The sequence below is a fragment of the Tenrec ecaudatus genome, chromosome 9 (assembly GCF_050624435.1).
Source record: "Tenrec ecaudatus isolate mTenEca1 chromosome 9, mTenEca1.hap1, whole genome shotgun sequence".
NCBI classification, from domain to species: domain Eukaryota; kingdom Metazoa; phylum Chordata; class Mammalia; order Afrosoricida; family Tenrecidae; genus Tenrec; species Tenrec ecaudatus.
The window spans coordinates 33,571,418-33,594,536 of record NC_134538.1 but is presented as its reverse complement, the minus strand read 5'-3'; the positions used below and the strand labels follow the sequence as shown (position 1 = coordinate 33,594,536).

The window sequence follows — 23,119 nt, the reverse complement described above, 5'->3', positions numbered from 1 at the left end:
CTGTTGGTCTCTTCCTGCCTGGAGAATAGGAGTCCTGTGTTAGACAGGGTTCTCTAGAGAAACAAAACCTAAATTCTAATAATTATATATATATTAATACAGATAGATATATAACGTAAGGAATAAGCAGTTAATTAAATTATAAAGCAGTACAAATGGCTCAGTGCAACTCACTCCGTGAGACACTGGCAGTCCTTCAAGTCTTGAGGGCCGCCAGGTAGTCCTCTATAGAGCAATTTAGGCTATCTGGGCACAGGCAGCAAACAGCAAGGCAGGGCACAAACAGTCAGCCAGATGTAAATTCCAATTGTGTAGTGAAGCAAGTCTTGAAGGAACCTCAAATTACAGCGACACAGTCCATGGGTTAGGTTTCCCACAGGTAGTGTGACTTGCAAATTGAGGCACAGAACAAGCAAGGCAGCCGCATACTGGTCCGGTGATCAAAGAGCAAACAACAAGAAAGGCGAGGCTCGCCAAACCATTTATCTCTCTGCCCTTCAATTAATCCCACACATGTTTATCAGCCAGTTTGGCACAAAAAACTAACTACCAAGAAAACCAAAGCCTCAAGGAAGCAATTAGTCCAAAGGAAGAATGGCCCATTAACAAAAAAAGCCTGTTCTAACCTGAGACCAGAAGAACTAGATGGTGCTCAGTTCCCACTACCAACCACTCTTAAAAATTTTATTCTTGTTTTGTTTATCTTTAATCATTTTATTAAGTGCTCATACAACTCTTATCACAATTCATACATACATCAATTGTGTAAAGCATATTTGTACATTCATTGCCCTCATCATTCTCAAAACATTTGCTCTCCACTTAAGCCACTGGCATCAGCGCCTCATTTTCCCCCCTCCCTCCCTGCTCCTCCCTCCCTCATGAACCTTTGATAATTTATAAATTATTATTTTGTCATATCATGCCCTGTCCGACATCTCCCTTCACCCACTTTTCTGTTGTCCATACCCCAGGGAAGAGGTCACATGTAGATTCTTGTAATCTGTTCCCCCTTTCCAACCCACTCTCCGTCTACCCTCCCAGTATGGTCACTCTCACCACTGGTCCTGAAGGGATCATCCACCCTGGATTCCCTGTGTTTCCAGCTCCTATCTGTACCAGTGTACATCCTCTGGTCTAGCCAGACCAACCACTCTTAAGAATAGGAAATAATAGAATGGATTTTTGAAAAAAGCCAAAAGAAAAATATCAGACATTGCTCTGAAAGAGACTAGAGGAGATTCAGGAAAAAAGAAAATAAAGCAACGCACGAGCCGGCCGAGCCAGAACCGTGGGGCTGGGCTGGAGTGAAGGTGGCTACGAGCCCTCGTGCTGGGATGACAGAAGACGAACCTGATTCTAAGAGCCCGAAGGCTGGGGGGAGGGCTCCCCGAGGGCCCCCCCCCCAGGTAATGCGGAGGCGGGTGAGCCCACCACCCTTCTTCAGAGGCTCCAAGCTACCATTTCCAAGGCCTTGCGAACAAAGTGGAGGGGATTCTGCAAGATGTACAGAAATTCTCAGACAACGACAAGCTGTATCTCTACCTTCAGCTCCCCTCAGGGCCCAGCACTGGAGACAAAAGCTCAGAGGCCAGCACACTCAGCGACGAGGAGTATATTTATGCTTATAAGTGGATCCGCAACCACCTGGAAGAGCACACAGACACCTGTCTGCCAAAGCAAACTGTGCACGAGCCTCGCCTGTTGCAGCCCACTCAGCACAGCCAACTTTGGCAAAGCCATCAGAGAGATTTTCCCTGACATCAAGGCCCGGAGGCTGGGTGGCCAGGGCCAGTCCAAATATTGCTACAGTGGCATACGAAAAAAGCCCATGGTATGTATGCCACCCCTGCCCGGACTTGACCTGAAGGGCCCCCGAGAGCCCAGAAATGGGCCCAGAAGTGACCCAGGCACCGCGGGATGAACTGGTAGATGCAGCCTGCGCCCTGACCTGTGACTGGCCAGAGCCAATCCTGAAACGGTCCTTCAGTTCCATCGTAGAGGTCGCCCGCTTCCTGCTTCAGCAGCACCTCATCTCTGCCAGATCCGCCCATGCGCATGTGCTCCAGGCCATGGGGCTTGCTGAAGAGGATGAACATGGCCCCCGAGAACGGTTATCGAAATCCAAGAGCGGTGTAGAGAACCTGGAGGGCGGAACCCGAAGAAATCAGAGGGACCAGCCCAGCCTTCCAAGGAATTGGAAGCCCGGGCTGGGCCTGGCCCCCTAGGGCGTGGAGAACGGGAGAAGAGTGTAGTCGAGAGCCCGGCCCCAGCAGCCAGTGACCCCCAAGCTAAGTCCCTGGTGGCTCGACTCCCTCTGCTCCTCCCCCGGACCTCTTGCTCACATATCCAGTCAATTCGAGTCTCTCCACCTATTCTGCCCCCAAGCTCTCTCAAGGCCCCTTAAAAGTGGCTACATTGCCTTTGCCCAGCAGGGCTGGGGTTCCTCAGGCGGCAGTGCCCATCATTAGCATGACCTTACCAGCTGTCCCGCCTTTTCCTGGGACTGGTGAGCTCCACCTGTGGGTCTCCCTCAGCCCGAAGCATGGAGAACAGGGAGGTAGGCACAGCCAGCGACCCGGGACCCCATGACAAGGGCGTCAAGAGGACCGCTGAAGGACCTGTGAGGGAGGCCAGGGGGCAGGGCCTGCCAACAAAAGCAGCGAAGCAGGATGGAGAGGATGTAGGAGCTGATGCCAAAAGAAGGTGGGGGAGTCCTCGATAAAAATCAGGTGGAAGCGGGGGAAAGGAATTCTAACCCCGGAGAAGTCAGCAGCTGCCCCCGACTCTGCCCGGTCAAGGTTACCACTGGAGACATGGCGCTCTGGAGCGGCAAGCAACTCCTCGGGAGGGTCGGAGGGGACAGGGCTAAAGGGTGAGGCCGAGAGGGGGACAGTGCTTGCCCAGGGTCAGGAAGATGGCGCTATTCCCAAAGGAGTAAGGGGCTCTAGTTCTCGACATGCCAAAGAAGCAGGGGAGAAAATTATTGTCACCCCCAAAGTGAGTGTCATCAAGGGCAGTAGAAGCCCCAAAAGAGGCCCTTCCGTTGGGAAAGGGAGAGGCAGAGAGTGCCACACAGGATAGCAAAGGCTTCAAGGGGCATGTGCTTCCAAGTCCCTTACCCCATGACTGGAAGGACCCCAAAGCAACCCCCTCGTGAAAGGTGGGGAAGAGAATTTAAGTGTGTATACATACATATGTCAACTCTGCCTGCTTAGTAGAAGCCCCTTTGCACTTGCTTCTCATTTGACCCATTCTCTGTACAGCTGCTGAGTCACCTCGTCTTGCCTCTGACCCCGCCAGCTTGATACCTTTGCCTTCTATGTCACTAACAAAACTCTAGTGACCTTCTTACCTGGATCCCTGTGCTAATCTGTGGGAAGATAGGGCTAGGTAGGATAAGTATGATGGATGTAAAGCTTAGGAATCTTGGTTTTAAATCATAAAAAAACCCAACTCAAACTGGCTTAAGAATCAAAAGGCTTTATTGTCACAGATACCTGTAAACTTCAGAGGTTAGGGTTGGCTCCAGGTGAAGCTTGATCCAGGAGCTCAGTCTATGTCAAAGTACCTAATTTATTTTATTCTTTATGCTCCACTTTCTGTAGGATCACCTTAAGGCCGGCCACCTCGTGACTGCCAGCGCTCCTGGGGTTCCATGTGCCCTCGTTAAGTGGGGGTTCTTTGTGACGGGGCTCCCAGCATAAGCCCTTTAGATCCACTCTGCTCAGGTCAGCCTGAGATATACATCCATCCCTAACCAATCCCTGTGGCCTGAGGACGATGCATGCTCATTTGCTTACTCTACACCATGGACTACACTGTGCTTTCTTTAAAAAGGCCAGTCTCTTCAGTCACCAGGCCTAAATGAAAACCGTAAGGGGGGAGTTGCAGAGGAGGATGCTGCTAAGAAAGACAAGTGATCAGCGAGACCTACTGCCTGTATCCATCATAGTCTTCCTCTTGATCGGGTCTCAGAAGGAACAAGAAGGGGGTCATTCCCCTTTAGGGACTCGCTCTCTAGGCTCCGTATGAAGAATGACAGTCCCTTGCTTCCATCTCTTCTCAGAGTGGAGCAGCTTCCCTTTCGTGTTTCTGAACTTCCCTTTTCCCCTCATTACTAGTACACCTCCCCCACCATCTTTCACCAGGACTAGTAAAGCTATTGACTTCCTCTTCATTTCATTAAATTCATTCTGTATCCCCCCCCCAAGAAAAGAGACTAGAGGAGCCCCAAAGACCATTGCCCTGGGTCAATGCCTAACTTGAGACTACAGACCCTTCTTGATGTCAGCATAGCACCATAAAGCAAACACTAACGCCCATGAAGAACATGCTTCCTAGAATAACCGACCACATGCGACTCACAGGACAGCATGTGCCCAAAGCCCAAGATGAGAGGGCAAGGAGGGACAGGAACAAGAAATGAGGAAACCCAGGGACGAAAGAGGGAGAGTGCTGACACATTGTGGGGGTTGCAACCAATGTTAGGGAACTCTTCCTCTGTGGATTATTGATTGGAAAACTAATTGGCTATGGAAACTTCTACTAAAGTTAAGTGTTAGAAAAAAAACCCAACAAATCGGATTGTAACCATGGTGCTACTCTGTCTCCCTTGCTAGTTTGTGTTGGCTTCTGCTGTCTGCATCATCTAGGTTTAACCCTTGGGCTCTTGGAGCAGTTTCATCCTGCACCATGCTGCTAAGGTGCGACACTAGCCGGAGGCTGCAAAGTAATGACCATGCATTGTTCCTGTCAGTCACCTCACAACCTTGCCAGCGCACATTGCCAATGGTCAGTCATGTCACAACCTCGTGAGCATGCATTGTCTTTTGTTTTCTGGTCAGGAGGCCTAACAAGATCTGAACTCACAGATCAGGCCTTGGCTGTCGCAGCCTCATTCAGGACTGTGGAGTAGAAGCTGGATCGAACCAGACATAGAGTATGAGCTGAGGCTGGTCATCTGGAGACATGGAGTAGATAAGCAATCCCTGTGTAAGGTCAGAAGGTGAGGTATGGCCAGTCCCGCCCCAACTTAGCCTGTGAGCTTCGGAGAACCACAGGACAGTGGATGGAGGCAGCCCACAGGAAGATCCCGCATGGGCATGTCCTCTTAACACATTGACCCTACACCCTTCTAAGCAGGGTCCATTTCAAGCTTATCACCTCCTCCCAGGTCGGGCTTGGGAGGGGCTGAGAGGCCTAAGAGAAGCAGAAGTACACACAGAACTAGTGTATTATTTTTACCCACTGCATGACACTCAATCACAAGGCTTTATCTAGTCACGAACATTTAGATTGTCTCTCTTTGTTCTATTAAAAGCAAAGCTGCGGTGAATAAATTCTACTAGCCTCCACTGAGCACTTCATTTTCCCCAGGTCTGCTTTTACATACTCCGGTACGTTGTATAGGTTTTATTACTAGGCAGTGCACGTTTCATGTGCATTGCCCCGCCCCCCGCCCCCTAGGCAGGTTATAGTTGTTATTGGTGGGGACTTGGGATGGCCTTTTAAATGCATACATTGTATTTTGATATTTCCAACTCGGCCACTTTCTCCTCTTGTGCCCAGCTTGGCAACAGTAGGGGTCCTTGTGGGTTAGAAAGACCTGTCCTTTAAGAGTATGGAAGTACTTGCGTACATTTTCTTTTAAAATGTACCTGTTTTTACCCACTCAATGTGATTAAACATTCTGTGTTTGTTTGTTTGTTTACTGTGAGAGTTCCTTTAGCACACTGTATGTGAAAACTGGACACTGACCACGGAGCACAGAGAAGAATGGATGCATCCGAATGACAGTGTTTATTGAAGAATATGAACATTTCCATGGATGGTCAGAAGAACAGGTACATCTGCTTTAAAGAAATGCAGCCAGAATTCCCCTTAGAAATGAGGATGGAGAGGTGCTTACTGCGAACACGTCATCAGGAAGGGACCAGACGTTGCAGAGGGTAAAATAGAGGGTCAGCGAACAAGTGGAAAACCTTCAACCAGAGGGACTGACACAGTGGCTGAAACAATGGACTCAAACGTAATGCCAATTTTGAGCAAGGCACAGGACTGGGCAGTGTACATAGAGTTACCACAAGTCAGAACTAACTCAGTGGCATCTACCAGCCACAACAGAAAGCTCAGCTTGATCACCCAAATTGTTAGCCACTGGAACCGATGAAATGTATTGAGCTGTCTGTCTCCCCTACCATGATGTGAAATCTACCTTGATAATACAACAGATTCTTCTATTTATTGAATCTCTTTTCCAATTTTCTCTCCTGATTCATTGATCTGTTGGTTTATTCCTGGATCAGTACTAGGACTTTATTTCTTATTAGAAAAGCTATAAAGGCTTATTACAGAAAGATCAGCAAACACACAGATGCAAATACATACACACATAATAAGCAAAACTCACTTATGATACCATCTACAGATAAGTATCGATTTTGCCTTGGTGTCTATTGCTGCAAGTGACTTAATTTATGTGAGTGTGTATAAATATATATTCATAAAGTAAGTGCCATACAAACAGTTATGTAAACATTTCATTTTCATGATGTATCAGGAGTGTTATCAGTAAAAAAATAATGCTTCTTTAAAAACTTATTGTGGAATCCCCCAATACAATAGCACCTCGCCCTGCTAAGCAGCCATTGCAAGATACCCATCTTCCCGACATGATCACTGAAGACAGCCGTGTGTGTAAGCAAATGTGGTGAAGAAAGCTGATGATGCCCGGCTATCAAAAAAAGATATAGCGTCTGGGGTCTTAAAGGCTTGAAGGCAAATAAGCGGCCATCTAGCTCAGAAGCAACAAAGCCCACAGAGAAGAAGCACACGGCCTAAGCGAATACAAGGTGTTGAATGGACCATGTAGCAGATACAAAGGAACAAAAACAATCATTGTGTGATCACCTTCCTCACATAATGACTGAAGACGAAAGTGTGCATAAGCAAGAGTGGTGAAGAAGGCGGATGGTGCCCGGCTACTGAGAGATATAGCGTCTGGGGACTTAAAGGCTTGAAAGCAAACAAGCGGCCATCTAGCCCAGAAGCAACCGAGCCCACACGGAAGCAGCACACCAACATAGGTGACCATGAAGGACAGAGGAGACCAGGTCTCCAACATCAAAGGTGGGGTGGTGGTGAGAATCACATCACCGTGAAAGAGGGGGAGTGCATGATGGGGACCCAATGCCCACCTGTAGAGAGCTGAACACCCCTTCCAGAGGGGTAGTGAGGAGGAGATGGGCCACACAGGGTTCAGTGTAACAACAATGAAACTCAAAACCTTCCTCTAGTTCCTGAACGCTTCCTCCCCTCCCAATCATCATGACCCCAATCCTACCTTGCCTTGCGGAGCTGGTTGTACCAGAGGATGTACAGCGGTGCAGTGGGGATCTGGAGGCACAGGGAATCTAGGACAGACGAACCCTTCAACACCAGCGGTGGGAGTGGCGACACCAGGAGGGAAGGGCATGTAGAAAGGGAGAACCGATCTCGGAGATCTATGTGTAACCTCCTCTCTGGGAGATTGGCAAGGGGGAGGCGGGTGAGGGGAGACGCCGGGGAGTGTAAGATAAGATATAATAATTATTTATAAACTATCAAGGGACCAGGGGTAGGATCGGGGAGGGAGGGGGATGGGGGATGGGGGGAAAAAAAGGGAAACCGAGCTGATTCCAGGAACCCAAGTGGAAGGTGAATTATGAGAGTGATGAGTGCAACGAATGTATAAGGGTGCTTTGCTCATTTGATGTATGTACAGACTGTGATAAGAGCCTTATGAGCCCCAATAAAAAGATTTTTAAAAAAAAGAAAATGATTAGGGCAAAGAATGTACGGATGTGTTTTATACAATTGATGTATGTATATGTATATGTATGGATTGTGATAAGAGTTGTATGAGCCCCTAATAAAATGTAAAAAAATAAATAAAATTAAAAAATTTAAAAAAAGATAAAAAAAACTTATTGTGGAAAAATGTATATGCACTTATATATAATATATGCCCTATATACACACAATATATATATATAATGATCATATATATAGGTCATTTCAACTATATATGTGTATTGATGTATATATATTAATGCTACCAGATTATAAATAAATCATATAAAACTTAGTTTGACTTGGTGCATATAATTATATATAATCTGGTAGAATTAATTACATTCACCATGTTGTGCAACTCTCACCACTCTCTATTTCCAAAAGCATCTCCTCACACCAGACACAGCCTCAGTACTCCTTCAGCCATGACTCCCCAGCTCCCTCTCTGTAGCCTCCCCATTCCAGTCTCTGGGAACCACCAATGAGCTATTGCCTCTATGCCTTTGCCTAATCTAGATATTCATATAAGGAGCCCTGGTGGGTTATGCACTGGCTGCTGCCTGCAAGATCAGCAGTTCAAAACCACCAGCCACTCCTCGTGAGAAAGATGAGGCTTTCTACTCCCCTAGAAAGTTATAATCACAGAAAGCCAGAGCGGCAGTTCTACTCTGTCCTGTAGGCAGGCTTGCTATGAACCAGAATCAACTCAAGGGCAGCGTGTTATGAGAGTAAGAGATGCTCCATATAAGCTGGGTCATACCTTATTTGTCCTTTTGAGTCTGCCTTATTTCACTTAACATGAGGTCTTCAAGGATCTTTCACGTGGGAACATATTCAGGACTCCCTTCCTCTTTAGGACTGTGTAGCATTCAACTGCAGGGTTAGACCACATCTTGTTTTCCCACTTGTCTGTTGATGACCTGTCTGCCCATCTCTGTGTAGTGTTAGTTTTACTTGGTGCACTTAATGGATTTGAATTAACTCAAGTACTCGAGATCTCCGATGCTGACAAAAGTGTTTCTGAGTTGATCAAACTTTAGAAGCCATCTTCTCCTGAATGGAGAAGCATCATTCAGAGAAAAAATTGCTCCCTGAACCTCTATCTTCTTCAGATCCTGGTTCAAAAAGTCTTCACGTTCTAGTTTGCATCTGCTGCCGTTATGGATTGAAGTGTATGTCAGCTTGGCTGGGCCAGGATTCTCAGTGGTGTGACAGTTAGGAAATGTTGAGACCATTCTCCCTGAAGCGATCTAATGTGACAGCCCATTTGTTTTACAGGAGTGTGTGTGTGTGTGTGTGTGTGTGTGTGTGTGTGAGATGCAATGCGCTGACTCATGTCTCAGCTTTAATCTCATGGCTGGGAGTTTCCTGGAGGTGTGGCCTGCATCACTTTTTCCCTTACCAGAGACGAAGGGAGCTCACTGTCACCCAGGAAGAAGAGCTGGGAGCAAGTGTGTCCTCCTTTGGACCCAGGGTCACTGTGCCGAGAACCTGCTAGATTTGGGGAAAGACAAGAGGCTTGCTGGTAGAATGAGGTGCCTCAGGCACTTTCGGCAGAGCTAAATGAGCTTTGTAACTCTCACCTGAGCTGGGCAGGGGCCAGGCAACGAGGACCGTGAGAGGAGGCCTGCATGACGAAGGGAGGTTGGCCTACATGCTTCTTGATCCTCTCCCTAAGTCGTGGCTTACTGGTTTTGCTCCCAAGTTGTAAGCTGGCACTTCACTAATAAACCCCACAGGCATGAGTATTATCATAAATATCATGAATTCTGTGAGACCACTGCACACGATTAGTGCACCCAGTAGAGAAGTAGAGAGGGCTCTGGGAGGGGCGGCCAGGTCAGAATTGGTGAACAGGCTGGAGGGCTCAGGTATGTTTGACCTCCTCCTTCTCCTGGGACTCAGCCTTTTAGAGGTATAGCGCGCACGCACACACACTCACACACACACACACACACACACACCTCCTTTTTACACCAATGTCTGATGCTGTACACCATGTTCTGCACCTTTGTTTTTTCGCTTAACAACATACCTTGGGGATTATTCCACATTTATAGTGACAAATATCCAAAGGTGGTCCCCAAGGAATCATGCCTCCTGTTTCTATTCACCAGTCCTTGAAGGTGGGCTGTCACTATGACTTAGTTGTAAGCTATCAACTGTGATGGGGCCCATGAAACAGCAGGACTTCTGAGCACAGGTCAGAAGAAGCCTTGCTGCTTCTCCTTTGGTCTCTTGAAACCACCCTCCCTCCATCGATGCTGTGCCATCGCCACTCATTGAGACTGTTGCCTTTCCAGCTGTTGCTGTGCTTTAGTTTAGCTGTCGTCAGTTACAGTATAGAAAGATCTTTATAAGGGTGATACACTAGAGGCAAACACTTGGGCTACGCTGTTATTTTGTTTAATGATGGCTTTGTAGGATAATTCCAGTTTAAAGTTTATAGGTGATCGCTGAGGATTTCTCCAGCCTCAATGGATGAAACACTTTCTCAGAGCCTTGAGCTGCCAGGTAAGGAACCTGGCCACCTTGTAGAGATGATCAAGTAGAAGGGTCCTGAGACTTCAGGAGGAGGAATTGCTGGGGGTGAATTTGAGACTAACCTGTTACCCATTCTCAAGGCAATGGCATGAAATGCCACCCAATGACCTTCATGAATGCCATGTGGAAACAGATGCATCAACCTTACTTGAATACGTGGCTCACAAAATCATGAAACATTTAAAAAGTATTTTGGCCTTAAGTGGAGAGCAAATGTTTTGAGAACGATGAGGGCAATGAATGTACAAATGTGCTTTACACAATCGATGTATGTATGGAATGTGATAAGAGTTGTATGAGCCCGTAATACAATGATTTTTTTAAAAAGTGTTTTAAAAAAAAAGAGGTCAGGTGCACCTTAGTCCTCTAAATGCGCATCCTTGTGCATCAAGAATCTAGAGAGGTCTTCTGCAGCAGATCGACTCAGTGCAATAGCTTTTGATCTGACTGTTGTGTCCAGGAGCATTGATTGTGGATACCAGCAAGACAAAATCCTTGACAACTTCAAGCTTTTCTCCATTTATCATGTTACTTATCGGTCCAGTTGTGAGGATTTGGGCCTTCTTTGAGTTGCCATCTACACTGAAGGCTGCAATCCTTGATCTTCATCAGTGCGTCAAGTCCTCCTTACTTTCAGCAAGCAAGGTTGTGTCATCTGCATATTGCAGATTGCTATAAACCTCCCTCCAGTCCTAATATAGCATCCTTCTTCGTATAACCGAGCTTCTCTGGTTATTTGCTCAGCACACCGATTGACCAAATATGGTGAAAGGCTACAATCATGATGCACACCTGTCCTGATTTTAAACCATACATTATGCCCTTGTTCTGGTGACACAACTACCTCTTGATCCACGTACAAGTTCTGCAGGAGCATGATGAAATGTGGAATTCCCATTCTTCTCAAGGTTATGCACAGTTTCTTATGGCCTACACTGTCGAATGCCTTTGCACAGCCGATGAAACACAAATACACACCTTTCTGGTACTCTCTGCTTTGAGCCAAGATCCAGCAGACATCTAACTTGTTCCAAGTCCTCTTCTGAATCCAGCCTGAACTTCTGGCAGCTCCCTGTCAATGTACTAGTGCGACTGTTGTTGGATGATCTTCAGCAAAGTTTTACTTGTAAGCGTTATCAATGATATTGTTCTATAGTTTGAGCATTCTGTTGGGTCATCTTTCTTTGGAATGGGCACACATATGGATCTCTTCCAGTTAGTTGACCAAGTAAATGTCTTCCAAATTTCCTGGCATAGACCAATGAGTTCTTCCAGTGCTTCTACAGCTTGCTGAAACATTTCTATTGGAATTCCATTGATTCCTGAAGCCTTGTTTGTGGCTACCTCCTGAAATGGGAGATTGACTATTTCTTTTTGGTACACTGACTGTATTCTTTCCATCTTCTTTGATGCTTCCTGCGTCATTCAATATTTTGTCCATAAAATCTTTCAGCATCGAAACTTGAAGCTTGAATTTTTTCTTGAGTTCTTTCAGTTTAAGATATGCTGAGCATGTTCTCTGAAAGGTTTCAAGGTCTTTGAACATTTGTTTCTTTTTTCTTAAAATCATTTTATTGAGGGCTCGTACAATTCTTATCACAATCCATACATCAGTTGAATCAGGCATATTTGTACATATGTTGCCTTCATTCTTTTCTAGACATTTACTTTCTATTGAGTCCTTGATATTAGCTCTTTTGTTTCCCCCTTCCTCTCCCTCATAACCCCCTGATAGATTGTGCATTGTTATTAGTTTCATCTCTCACATTGACTGCTGTCTCCCTTCCCCCATGTTTTCTGTTGTTCCTCTCCCTGGAGAGGGGTGTATAGTGATGTGTCGATCATTGTGATCGGTTCCCCCTTTCTCCCTTCCTCTCCCCCTCTTTCCCCTACCCTTCTGCTATAACTATTCCCACTCCTGTTCCTGGATTCTGTGTGTCGTGAGTTCCTATCCCTTTCTTTCTTAAAAAATTCTTTAAATTGTTTTATTAGGGACTTATACAACTCTTATCACAATCCACACATACATCAATTGTGTAAAGCATATTTGTACATTCATTGCCTCATCATTCTCAAAACATTTGCTCTCCACCTAAGCCCCTGGCATCAACTCCTCATTTTTCCCCTCCCTCCCTGCTCCCACCTCCCTCATGAACCCTTGATAATTCATAAATTATTATTTTGTCATATCTTGCTGTGTCTGACGTCTCCCTTCACCTACTTTTCTGTTGTCTGTCCCCCCGGGGAGGAGGTCACATGTAGATTCTTGGTTCCCCCTTTCCAACCTATCCTCCTTCTACCCTCCCAGTGTCGTCACTCACACCACTGGTCCTGAAGGGATCATCCACCCTGGATTCCCTGTGTTTCCAGTTCCTATCTGTACCAGTGTACATCCTCTGGTCTAGCTAGATTTGTAAGGTAGAATTGGGATCATGATAGTGAGGGAGGAAGAAGCATTTAGGAACTAGAGGAAAATTGTATGTTTCATCGTTGCTACATCGCACCCTGACTGGCTCATCTCCCTGAGACACTTCTGTAAGGGGATGTCCAGTGGCCACTTCACACTCCCCACCTCATTCACTATGATAAGATTTTTGTTCTGATGATGCCTGATACCTGATCCCTTCGACACCTCATGATCACACAGGCTGGTGTGCTTCTTCCATGAGGGCTTTGCTGCTTCTGAGCTAGATGGCCACTTGTTTACCTTCAAGCCTTTAAGACACAAGACGCTATATCTTTTGATAGCTGGGCACCATCAGCTTTCTTCGCCACATTTGCTTATGCACCCATTTGTCTTCAGTGATCATATCGTGGAGGTAACCAAACAATGATATGATTTTTTTGTTCTTTGATGCCTGATACCTCATCCCTTCAACACCATGTGATCACACAGGCTGGTGTGCTTCTTCCATGTGGGCTTTGTTGCTTCTGAGCTAGATGGCCACTTGTTTACCTTCAAGCCTTTAAGACCCCAGACGCTATATCTTTTGATAGCTGGGCACCATCAGCTTTCTTCATTTGCTTATTCACCCGCTTTGTCTTCAGTGGTTGTGTCAGGAAGGTGAGCACCATAGAATGCCAATTTAATAGAAGAAAGTATTCTTGCATTGAGGGAGTACTTGAGTGGAGGCCCAATGTCCTTCTGCTACCTTAATACTAAACCTATAAATATAGACTCATAGGTCTATTTCCCCATCCTCATATATAAATATATTTGCATATGTAAATGTCTTTATTTAGACCTCTATATATGCCCTTTGCCTCCTAGCTCTTTCCTCTATTTCCTTTGACTTTCCTCTTGTCCCACTATCATGCTGAGTCTTCATTGAACATTTCATTATAATATTTTTTTTCTCAAGCTGCTCTTTGAAATTTTCTATTCAGCTCTTTGACTTTATCCTTTCTTCTATTTGCTTTAGCTATTCTATGATTAAGAGTATATTTCAGAGTTGCTTTTGATGTCCACTTTGATCTTTCTTTCCTGTCTTTTTAATGATTCACTTTCTTCACGAATGATGGTCTTGATGTCCTCTCACCGTTCATTAGGTCTTCTATTCAATGCATCAGATCTGTTCTTGAGATGGTCTGGAATGTCAGATGAGAGAGGAACTGAGGTCATATTTTGGCTCTCATAGATTTGTTTTAATTTTCTTCAACTTCTACCTGAACTTACATATGAGCAATTTGTGGTCTATTCCACAGTCAGCTCATGACCTGGTTCTAGCTGCTGAATTTTTCTCCATAGTGTCTTCCCACAGATATAGTTATTTTGATTTATGTGTATCTCCTCTGGGGAATTCCATGTTATAGTCAACTTTTGTGTTGTTGAAAAAGGTAGCTATGAACAAGTTGTTGGTTTTGCAAAAGCCTATCATGTGATCTTCAGCTTAATTTCTATTACCAAATCCATATTTTCCAACGACTGTTCTTTCCTCTTTGTATCGAACGTTTACATTCCAACCACCAATGCACCAAGATGCATTCCAATCAGTGCATCTTGATTCCCTGTTTGATCAATTTCAGTCTGAGGAAGTTGGTAGAATTCTTAAGTTTCTTCATCACTAACTTTTGTGGTTGGTGCATAAATCTGATGGTATTGATTGGATTTACCTGGAGACAGATAGAATCCTATCACAGAGAGCATTGTACTTCATGATGGATTTAACAAGATCCTTTCTGACAAAGAATGCCATACCATTCCTCTTGATTGTGTTATTCCTGTCACAGTAGATCACATGATTTTCAAATTCAAAATGGCCAATACCAGTCCATTTCAGCTCATTAATGTCTAGGGTATTGCTCTTTATGAATTTCATTTCATTTTTGACCATTTCCATTTCCCTAAATTCCTACTTCACACATCCCTGATCAGTAGAAGATTTTGGCATCTGTTGCTCCTCACCTTGAGTTGTACCCTATCAGCAAACGAAGATCCCATAGGCTCCACCCCCACAGACTTTACCAGATTCACATCACCATGGTCTACACCCCAAGAAATCAGCTCTTCTTCAATCACATTTTGCTTGTCCTCAAGACCTGAGGGGCCCATAGTCTGGCACTATCTCTGATAGTATGCTGCTTCCTTTGTTCAAGCCAGCAGTTCTTAACCTGTGAGTCACGACCCCTTTGGGGGGGTCGAACGTCTCTTTCACAGGGATCGCCTGACACCAACAGAAAACACATATTTCTGATGGTCTTAGGAACTGAGACACCGCTCCTCTATCCCTCTCCAGCTGGGTCTGCCCCCATGCAGATCCACCCACATACGAGTACCAGGCATGAAGACTTACCCATGCTACACCGTGCTTCAAGACAAAATTTCATTTATTTGTCATTAGAAATAAATATTTCACAATATATAATAACATATTGTTTTGTGATTAACCACTATTCTTTAATTATGTTCAATTTGTAGCAATGAAAATACATCCTGAATATCAGATATTTACATTATGATTCATAATAGTAGCAAAATGACAGTATGAAGTAGCAACAAAACAATTTTATGGTTGGGGGTCACCACAATATGAGGAACTGTATTAAAGGGTCCTGGCATTGGGAAGTTTGAGAATCACTGGTTTAAGCTTTCAGTATCTGACAATGCTTCAATGTTATGCATAGAATTTCAGCGGCTTCTTCCACCGAAGTGGAGACTTCTTCCTTGTCTGTTCTTAGTCTGGAAACTTCAGAAACCTGTTCACGTTGGGTGACCCTCCTGGCATTTGAAATACCAATGACGTAGCTTTTAGAATCACAGCAAACATCAACAAACTGACAGACAAGTGTTGGCAATTTTGTGGCAGTTTCCACGGGAGGCCAGCGGCTCTTTGGCACGTTCCTTGGGCTCTGCTGGCAGACAGCAAGCAGCATGGCCCCTAACCGCCAGTCTTCAAGCCTGCCGCAAATGAAGAAGCCTAAGGTGCAGGAGACCCCGGCCCCCCCCAAGGAAGAAAAAGAACAGCTGGAAGCAATTGAACATATTGATGAGGTACAAAATGAAATAGACAGACTTAATGAACAAGCCAGTGAGGAGATTTTGAAAGCAGAACAGAAATATAACAAACTCTGCCAACCATTCTTTCAGAAGAGGTCAGAATTGATCGCCAAAATCCCAAATTTTGGGGTAACAACATTTGTCAACCATGCGCATGTGTCTGCATTGCTTGAGGATGAAGAGGCTCTGCATTATTTGACCAGAGCTGAAGTGACAGAATTTGAAGATATTAAATCAGGTTACAAAATAGATTTTTATTTTGATGAAAATCCTTACTTTGAAAATAAAGTTCTCTCCAAAGAATTTCATCTGAATGATAGTGGTGATCCATCTTCAAAATCAACTGAAATCAAATGGAAATCTGGAAAGGACTTGACGAAACATTCCAGTCAAACACAGAACAAAGCTAGCAGGAAGGGGCAGCATGACGGACCTGAGAGTGTCTTTACCTGGTTTACCGACCAGTCTGATGCCGGCGCCGATGAATTAGGAGAGGTCATCAAAGATGATATCTGGCCAAATCCATTACAGCACTATTTGGTTCCTGATATGGATGATGAGGAAAGTGAAGGTGAAGAAGATGAAGAAGAAGAAGAAGAAGAAGGGTTTAGAAGATATTGATGAAGAAGGGGATGAAGACGAAGGGGAAGAAGATGAAGATGATGACAAGGGAGAGGAAGGAGAGGAGGATGGAGGAGAGGATGACTAACAGAACACTAATGGATTCCAACCTTTTTAATTTTCTTCAATCCCTGGGAGCAAGTTGCAGTCTTTTTTTGTTTTTGTTTTCTTCCTCTTGTGCTCAATCACCCTGTTCTTGAGGTCTCTTTTCTCTACACCATGGTTCTCAACTTATTTGGGGGTGGAGGGAATAATGCCTTGTGCAGAATACAGTGGAAAAGAACCTCTACCCCCTTGTGTTCAAATTAATTTTTGTCCCTTCCTGTCTCAACAAAAACTATGGAATCAACACACCACCGTGCTCTGTGGGAAAACAAAACCCTCTGCTCCCTTGGCCCTGCTGGCAGCTGGAGGGTGCTCGGCCCCTGTAGCTTCTTTCCTCCTTCCTCTGTACATTGGGCTCAGAGATTACACTGTGTCTCTATGTGAATATGGACAGTTAGCATTTACCAACATATATCTGTCTACTTCTCTTGTTTAAAAAAAAAGGAAAAACAACTTTAAAAAAGGGGGTTATAGAAGGTCAGCAAAGGGTGGGTTTGAGATGTTTGGGTGGGTTAAGTGGCATTTTGAAAACATGGGCTTCTCCTTTGGCATGCTTAATTGTGATGTTTAACGGATAGCCTTGCAGTTTAAGATGACACTTTTAAAATAAAATGCTCTCCTAATGATGACTTGAGCCCTGCCACTCGATGGGAGAATCAGTAGACCCTGTAGGATCTTCTTTGGAATTGACATTCTCTATTGTAATTTTGTTCCTGTTTATTTAAAATTTTTCTTTTGTTTCACTGGAAAGGAAAGATGCTGTCTTTAACGTTAAAAGTGTACAAGTTGCTTTGTTACAATAAAACTAAATGTGTACACAAAATTTTTTTTGTAAAAGTGGGAAATTAAGCAATACTTTGGGAATCTACTTGAAATTAAAAAAATTCACTGGTCAATGTTATTTTTTTAATATTTATTTTCTGTTACCATTAATTCCTTTAAAATGAGATGATTTTGCAATTTCAACAAAATGCAAAATTTTGAAGTGTTTTAACTGTCTTTTATAGTATTTTTATATTTTTTCGAATGTGTATGTAATATGTATAAATATTTATAATATGCATAGGTTTAAATTATTTTATTTTTTAAATTATTTTTTGTTTGTTTGTTTAAAGGTTTCGGTCGCCTTTATTGTTACGAGGTAGGGCCCTGAGTGGAGCCTTGCAAGCTGATGCATGTGGTCCTCCAGGGATCACGGGGTGGTCACGGTTGCAGACATGATCGCCACAACGGAAGGACACGGTCCAGGAATGCAGGAAACATGATCAGACAGGTTGGGGTCAGGGCCGGCCCCTCACTCCTGCTTCTTGAAGTTCTACAGGTGCGACAGGACACAGCTGGACCGCAGGAAGAAACACAGGAAGAAGGAAGGTGAGCGCAAGGACGCATTCCATGGTCTGGAGATGCTCCGCGCGGAGTGGACCTGGGCGCGCAGCACCCGGGGCCACCAGGCCGAGCCCGCCAGCTATCAACCCGGCTCAAGGTCCGGGAGTTTTAAATTGTATAATTGTGTTTTAATTATGTTTATAATAAATTGACTCCTCTAAAACAAATTCCATTGGAAATCTTCTAGGTTCATAGAAAAGTTCCACTTAAACCCTCTAGGTAGTAGAGCTTTTAAAAGTGTACTTTTTCTTTAATTATTTTTGACAGTAATATTAACTCTTTTTCAACATTCATTTTATGAACTTATTTTTTATAATCTTACACTTTGGACAAAAACAAACTGAAATGTAAAATATTACTAGTTTTAATAGGATATATGGAATTCAAGAAAAGGTAAGTGATGTTATATAGGTAAATTAAATGTATTCATTAATTAAAAAGAAAACAAAAACGGGTCTCTATTTAGCTGTAAAGCCTAAAGTCAAAAGAAGAGTTTTGCCTCTTCCTCAAATGTGTTTTTCCCTTATGTCCCCAGCTTTATTACTCATGGAAAACATCTCCCAATCGGTATCTTCCCTCATGTGTCTCTAAGGATAGATCGACTCCCTTTCTTTAGAAAAGATCCGGTATTCTGCTGCAACGGTGTTGACCCCCGAGGCGCCTCAAACTAACACACACTGGTTCCTCCGAGAGCCCAATGTGGGGTCATTGATAGCTGCCATGGGCTGGCCTTGGCCCTTGACACCGCCATACACAACAGGGCTGAAGGCAGCAGCGCCTGCTCTGTTCCCATCATGGGTTTTGGAGTGGACCACACACAGGGTTTTTATCGGCTGCTCGTTAGAGGTGGATCACGAGACCTTTCTTCCTAATCAGACTGGGTAAACTCCATTTAAACCTGTTCAGTATGATAGCTTCGCTAACAGATGGGAAACGGATGCACTTAAGGTATTTTGACCGGAAATCAAACTTACGTTTCCTGCACGGAAGATGAGAATTCTACCACCGCCCTCACTGTTACCCCGAAACCAACCAAGCAAACAAACCTACTGGGAACGAGTTGATTCCAATCATACAGGAACCCTGCAGAGTAGTGGTTCTCAGCCTTCCTACTGCCGCGACCCTGTCATACAGTTCCTCAGGGTGTGCTGACCCCCAACCATAACATTATGTTCGTTGCTACTTCATCACTGTCATTTTGCTACTATTATGACTAGGCAGGGTGTATTTTCATTGTTAAAAATTGAACATATTTAAACATAATTAAAGCATAGTGATTAATCACAAAATGAAATTCCATATTGTGAAATGTTTTATGTGTTTTCCCATAGCGACCCTGTGAAAGCATTATTCAACCCCCCCAAAGGGGTCACGACCCACAGGTTGAGAACCACTGCTGTAGAGGGTTCTCCATCTTTATGGAGATTCCATTTTTACTGGAACAGATGGTCTCTTCTTTCTCCTGAGGATTGATCGTTGGGTTTGAATAACTGACCGTGTAGTTAGTAATCTAACACCCAACACTGGTACTAAAGCTCCTTCAATATGTTGCTAGCTGTGGTGGAGTGAGATTTCTCAATATGCTTCTTCTACTCAAGCCTTGTGGCTCCCCCCGGGTTGATGGGGTGGGACTCTGTGCGTAGGGGGTGTGTGGCACTGGCGGAGAGGACTGGTCAGTGTTTACTGCCATCCCCCTGGCTGTAAGGAGGAGCCTTCTTTGAAGCAGCAACAGAGAGACAAAGCCTGAAGACCTTGGAAGAGCGCCCTCAAGATCCCTGTCTGAAGAGGTGGAGGCTGCTGAGACCAGATGCATCCAGACTGTGGTACAGAGACTCCCAGGAGCAACGCGGAGCTCCTTACCAGTTCCAAGCTACGGAACTGTGGGACCGAGTGACAAGTGGGCTGACTTCCTGGAAAAGAAGGCAAAGGCCAAGAGACCATGTGACCGAGACACTGAGAATGGAGAGAGACTTGGCTGTTGGCTGAGAAGACCAGTGACTATATCCTTACTGTTTGCCAATCCTGATTTGTAGTAACCCCTTATTGGTGAGTATTGCCTGTGAGCTCCGTGTAGGAACTACTGAACCCAGCAGAGATGTAGGGAAGATTCACTGGAGTAGGGAATGCAGGATGCACCAGAGAGGCTTGGCTGACCCCTTCCTTGCGGCAATCGGATATGCCTGCCTCCATACCTGTACCACCCTAGCTGCCAATAAAATAATACGTTCTCGGTTGAGCTTACAATATCTCCATATAAGGTTAATTCTGTTTTCAAATTAAAGTTTAAAAATCTCTAAGTAAGAGCTTTAATTTAATTTCTTGGGCTATAGCATTACTTTGGTTTTTGTTTTTTTTTTATCTTTTCCACTTTCTTGAATTAGGCATTAAAAATTTTGGTCACAAACCACATTCTTTTGCAACGTTTAATGTACTATGTTTTATGCGTGTGATTAAGTAGCCTTGGTAGCGTCGTGGTTAAGAGCTAAGCTGCTAGTCAAAAGGTCAACAGTTCGAACCTCCCTGTGGGGAAAAGATGCGGCAGTCTGCTTCTGTAATGCTTACAGCCTTGGACACCCTATAGATAGGGCAGCTCTGCTCTGTCCCGGAGGGTCTCTAGGAGTCCTTCCTAATCACTGGTAACAAGTTTGGATGTCGGTTGTGTGTGGTTGTTCCGTGCATCAAGCCAGCTGCAACTCATAGCAATCCTGTGCACCACCGAAGGAAATACTGCCTGATCCTGTGCCACCTTCAAAAGTGTTGTCATATTTGAGCCCATTGCTGCAGCCACCAAGTCATTCTGTCTTGCTGAGAGGCTTCCTCTTTTTAACTATCCTTCTACTCTACCAAGCATGATGACCTTTTCCCAGTGACTAGTCTCTCCTGATATCGTGGCCAGAGTACATGAGGCAAAGCCTTGCCACGCTTGCTTCTGAGGAGCATTCTGGCTGTACTTCTTCCAAGGCAGCGTTGTTGATTCTTTTGGCAGTCCATGGTACTTCCAATATTCTTCACCAACACGGATCCTTCTGTAGCCTTCCCTACTCAATGTCCAACTTTCACATGCATATGAGACCATTAAAAATAGCAAGGCTTGGGCCGGTGCACCTTGGTCCTCAAAGTCACCTCTCTGCTCTTCAATACGCTAAAGAGGTCTTGTACCCACTGCAATGGGTCATTTGAATTTTTCGCCATGATTGTCTACTTACAGTCAAGACTGTAGATCAGTGTTTCCCAAAGTGGGCCAGACCGCCCCCTGGGGGGGGGACAATCAGGGGGACAGCAAAAACAGATACCTACACTTTACTCTCGATTGTGGGCTACAGTCTAAAAGTTTTTAATTGCCAGGGATGCTGAGTAATTTTCTCTTTTTTTCCTGGAAAGAGAAAGGGGGAGAAAATGAAATGTTTGGGAAGCTAAGATATAGATTAAGATTAAAAATAAGTAAAACAAAAATAGCCCTATGGTTCAGAAGGAAGAAAAAGCTACATATAAGGTTCACTCTTTCTCTTTTAAAATAATCATTTTATTGGGGGCTCTTACAGCTCTTAAAACCATTCATCCATTGTGTCAAGCACATTTGTACATTTGTTGTCATTCTTCTCAAAACATTTTCCTTCTACTTGAGTCCTTGGTATCGGCTCCTCATTTCCCCCCCTCCCTCATGAACCCTTGATAAATTATAAATTATTTTTTTCATATCTTACATCATCTGCTGTCTCCCTTCACTCATATTTCTGTTGTTCATCCCCCTGGTAGGGGGTAGGGGATTAATATGTCGATCATTGTGATCACTTCCTCCTTTCTCCCACCACCTTCCCCCTAGCCTCATGGCATTGCTACTCCCATTACTGTCCCTGAGGGGTTTATCTGTCCTGGATTCCATGTGTCAAGAGCTCTTATCTATACCAGTGTACATGCTCTGATCTAGCCAGATTTGTAAGGTAGAAGTGGGGTCATGATAGTGGGGGGAGGGGGTGGGGAGAAAGCATTAAAGAATTAGAAGAATGTTGTGTGTTTCGTCAATGCTATACTGCACCCTAGCTGGCTCGTTCCTTCCTTGTGACCTTTCTGTGAGGGGATATCCAGTTTTCTACAGATAGGCGTTGGGTCTCTCCTCTGCCCCCAACCCCCATCCCATTCGCAATGATATGATTATTTGTTCTGGGTCTTCTGATACCTGATCCCATTGACACCTCCTGATCACACAGGCTGGTGTGCTTCTTCCATGTGGGCTTTGTTGCTTTCCACCAAGATGGCCACTTGTTTATCTTCAAGCCTTTAAGACCCCAGATGCTATATTTTTTAATAGCCGGGTACCATCAGCTTTCTTCACCACATTTGCTTATGGGTCCATTTTGTCTTCAGCAATTGTGTTAGGAAGGGGAGCATCACAGAATGCCAGGTTATTAGAACAAATCATTCTTGTTTTGAGGAAGGACTTGAGTAGAGGCCCAATGTTTGTCTGCTACTTTAATGCTTAACATATAAATAGATGTACATAAGCTTATATCCCTATATTAATATATATTTACATATGTATGTGCCTATATTTATACCTCTATAAATGTCCTTTGTCTCCTAGTTCTTTCCTCTATTTCCTTTTAATTTCCTCTTGTCCCACCATCATGTTCGACCTTCCTTCAGCTTTCAGTAATTCCTCTCAGCTAGTGCATAAAGTTCACTCTTATAAACAGTAAAGGAAAATAGAGTTTCTCTGTCTAACAATAGCTCCAAAGAGTATTATGACCCTTGTCAGGTAATCAGCCCTGACCAGAGAATGACTCATCAAAACACCGAGGCCTGGATATGAGGACTCTTGCTTCCTACCCATCTCCTAAACGAAGATTCTCTTATCTTCAGTAACTAACCCTGTCTGTCAAGTCAGGACAAGTAACTGGAAGCTTCTAGCCAGTATCAATGGGAAGCTATTAAAGCACTATCATCTTTGATTTGAAAGCAAACTTAAACAATTGCATCAGACCCTACAGTGTTTATGTGTCCACAGCAGAATCCGGAATTATAGCAAGTAAACCCAGCTCCAGGGGAGGCAGTCACCATCTGGCAACCGAGGACAACAATAATATTAAATCTCATTATGTAGTCACTGTTCGTATCCTCAGTGAAGCTATT

The 23,119-nt window shown here is 44.3% G+C and overlaps 1 protein-coding gene and 1 pseudogene across 1 annotated transcript; both read left to right on the top strand.

Moving 5' to 3' along the window:
- Window positions 1-1,337: 1,337 nt before the first annotated feature.
- On the top strand, window positions 1,338-2,872 carry LOC142457195 (DNA-binding protein RFX5 pseudogene; annotated as a pseudogene).
- A 12,879-nt stretch (window positions 2,873-15,751) lies between these two features.
- Window positions 15,752-16,498, top strand: LOC142456320 (protein SET-like). The gene has a single exon (XM_075557476.1). The coding sequence runs from the start codon at window positions 15,752-15,754 to the stop codon at window positions 16,496-16,498; it is 747 nt and encodes a 248-aa protein (XP_075413591.1).
- Window positions 16,499-23,119: the final 6,621 nt, after the last annotated feature.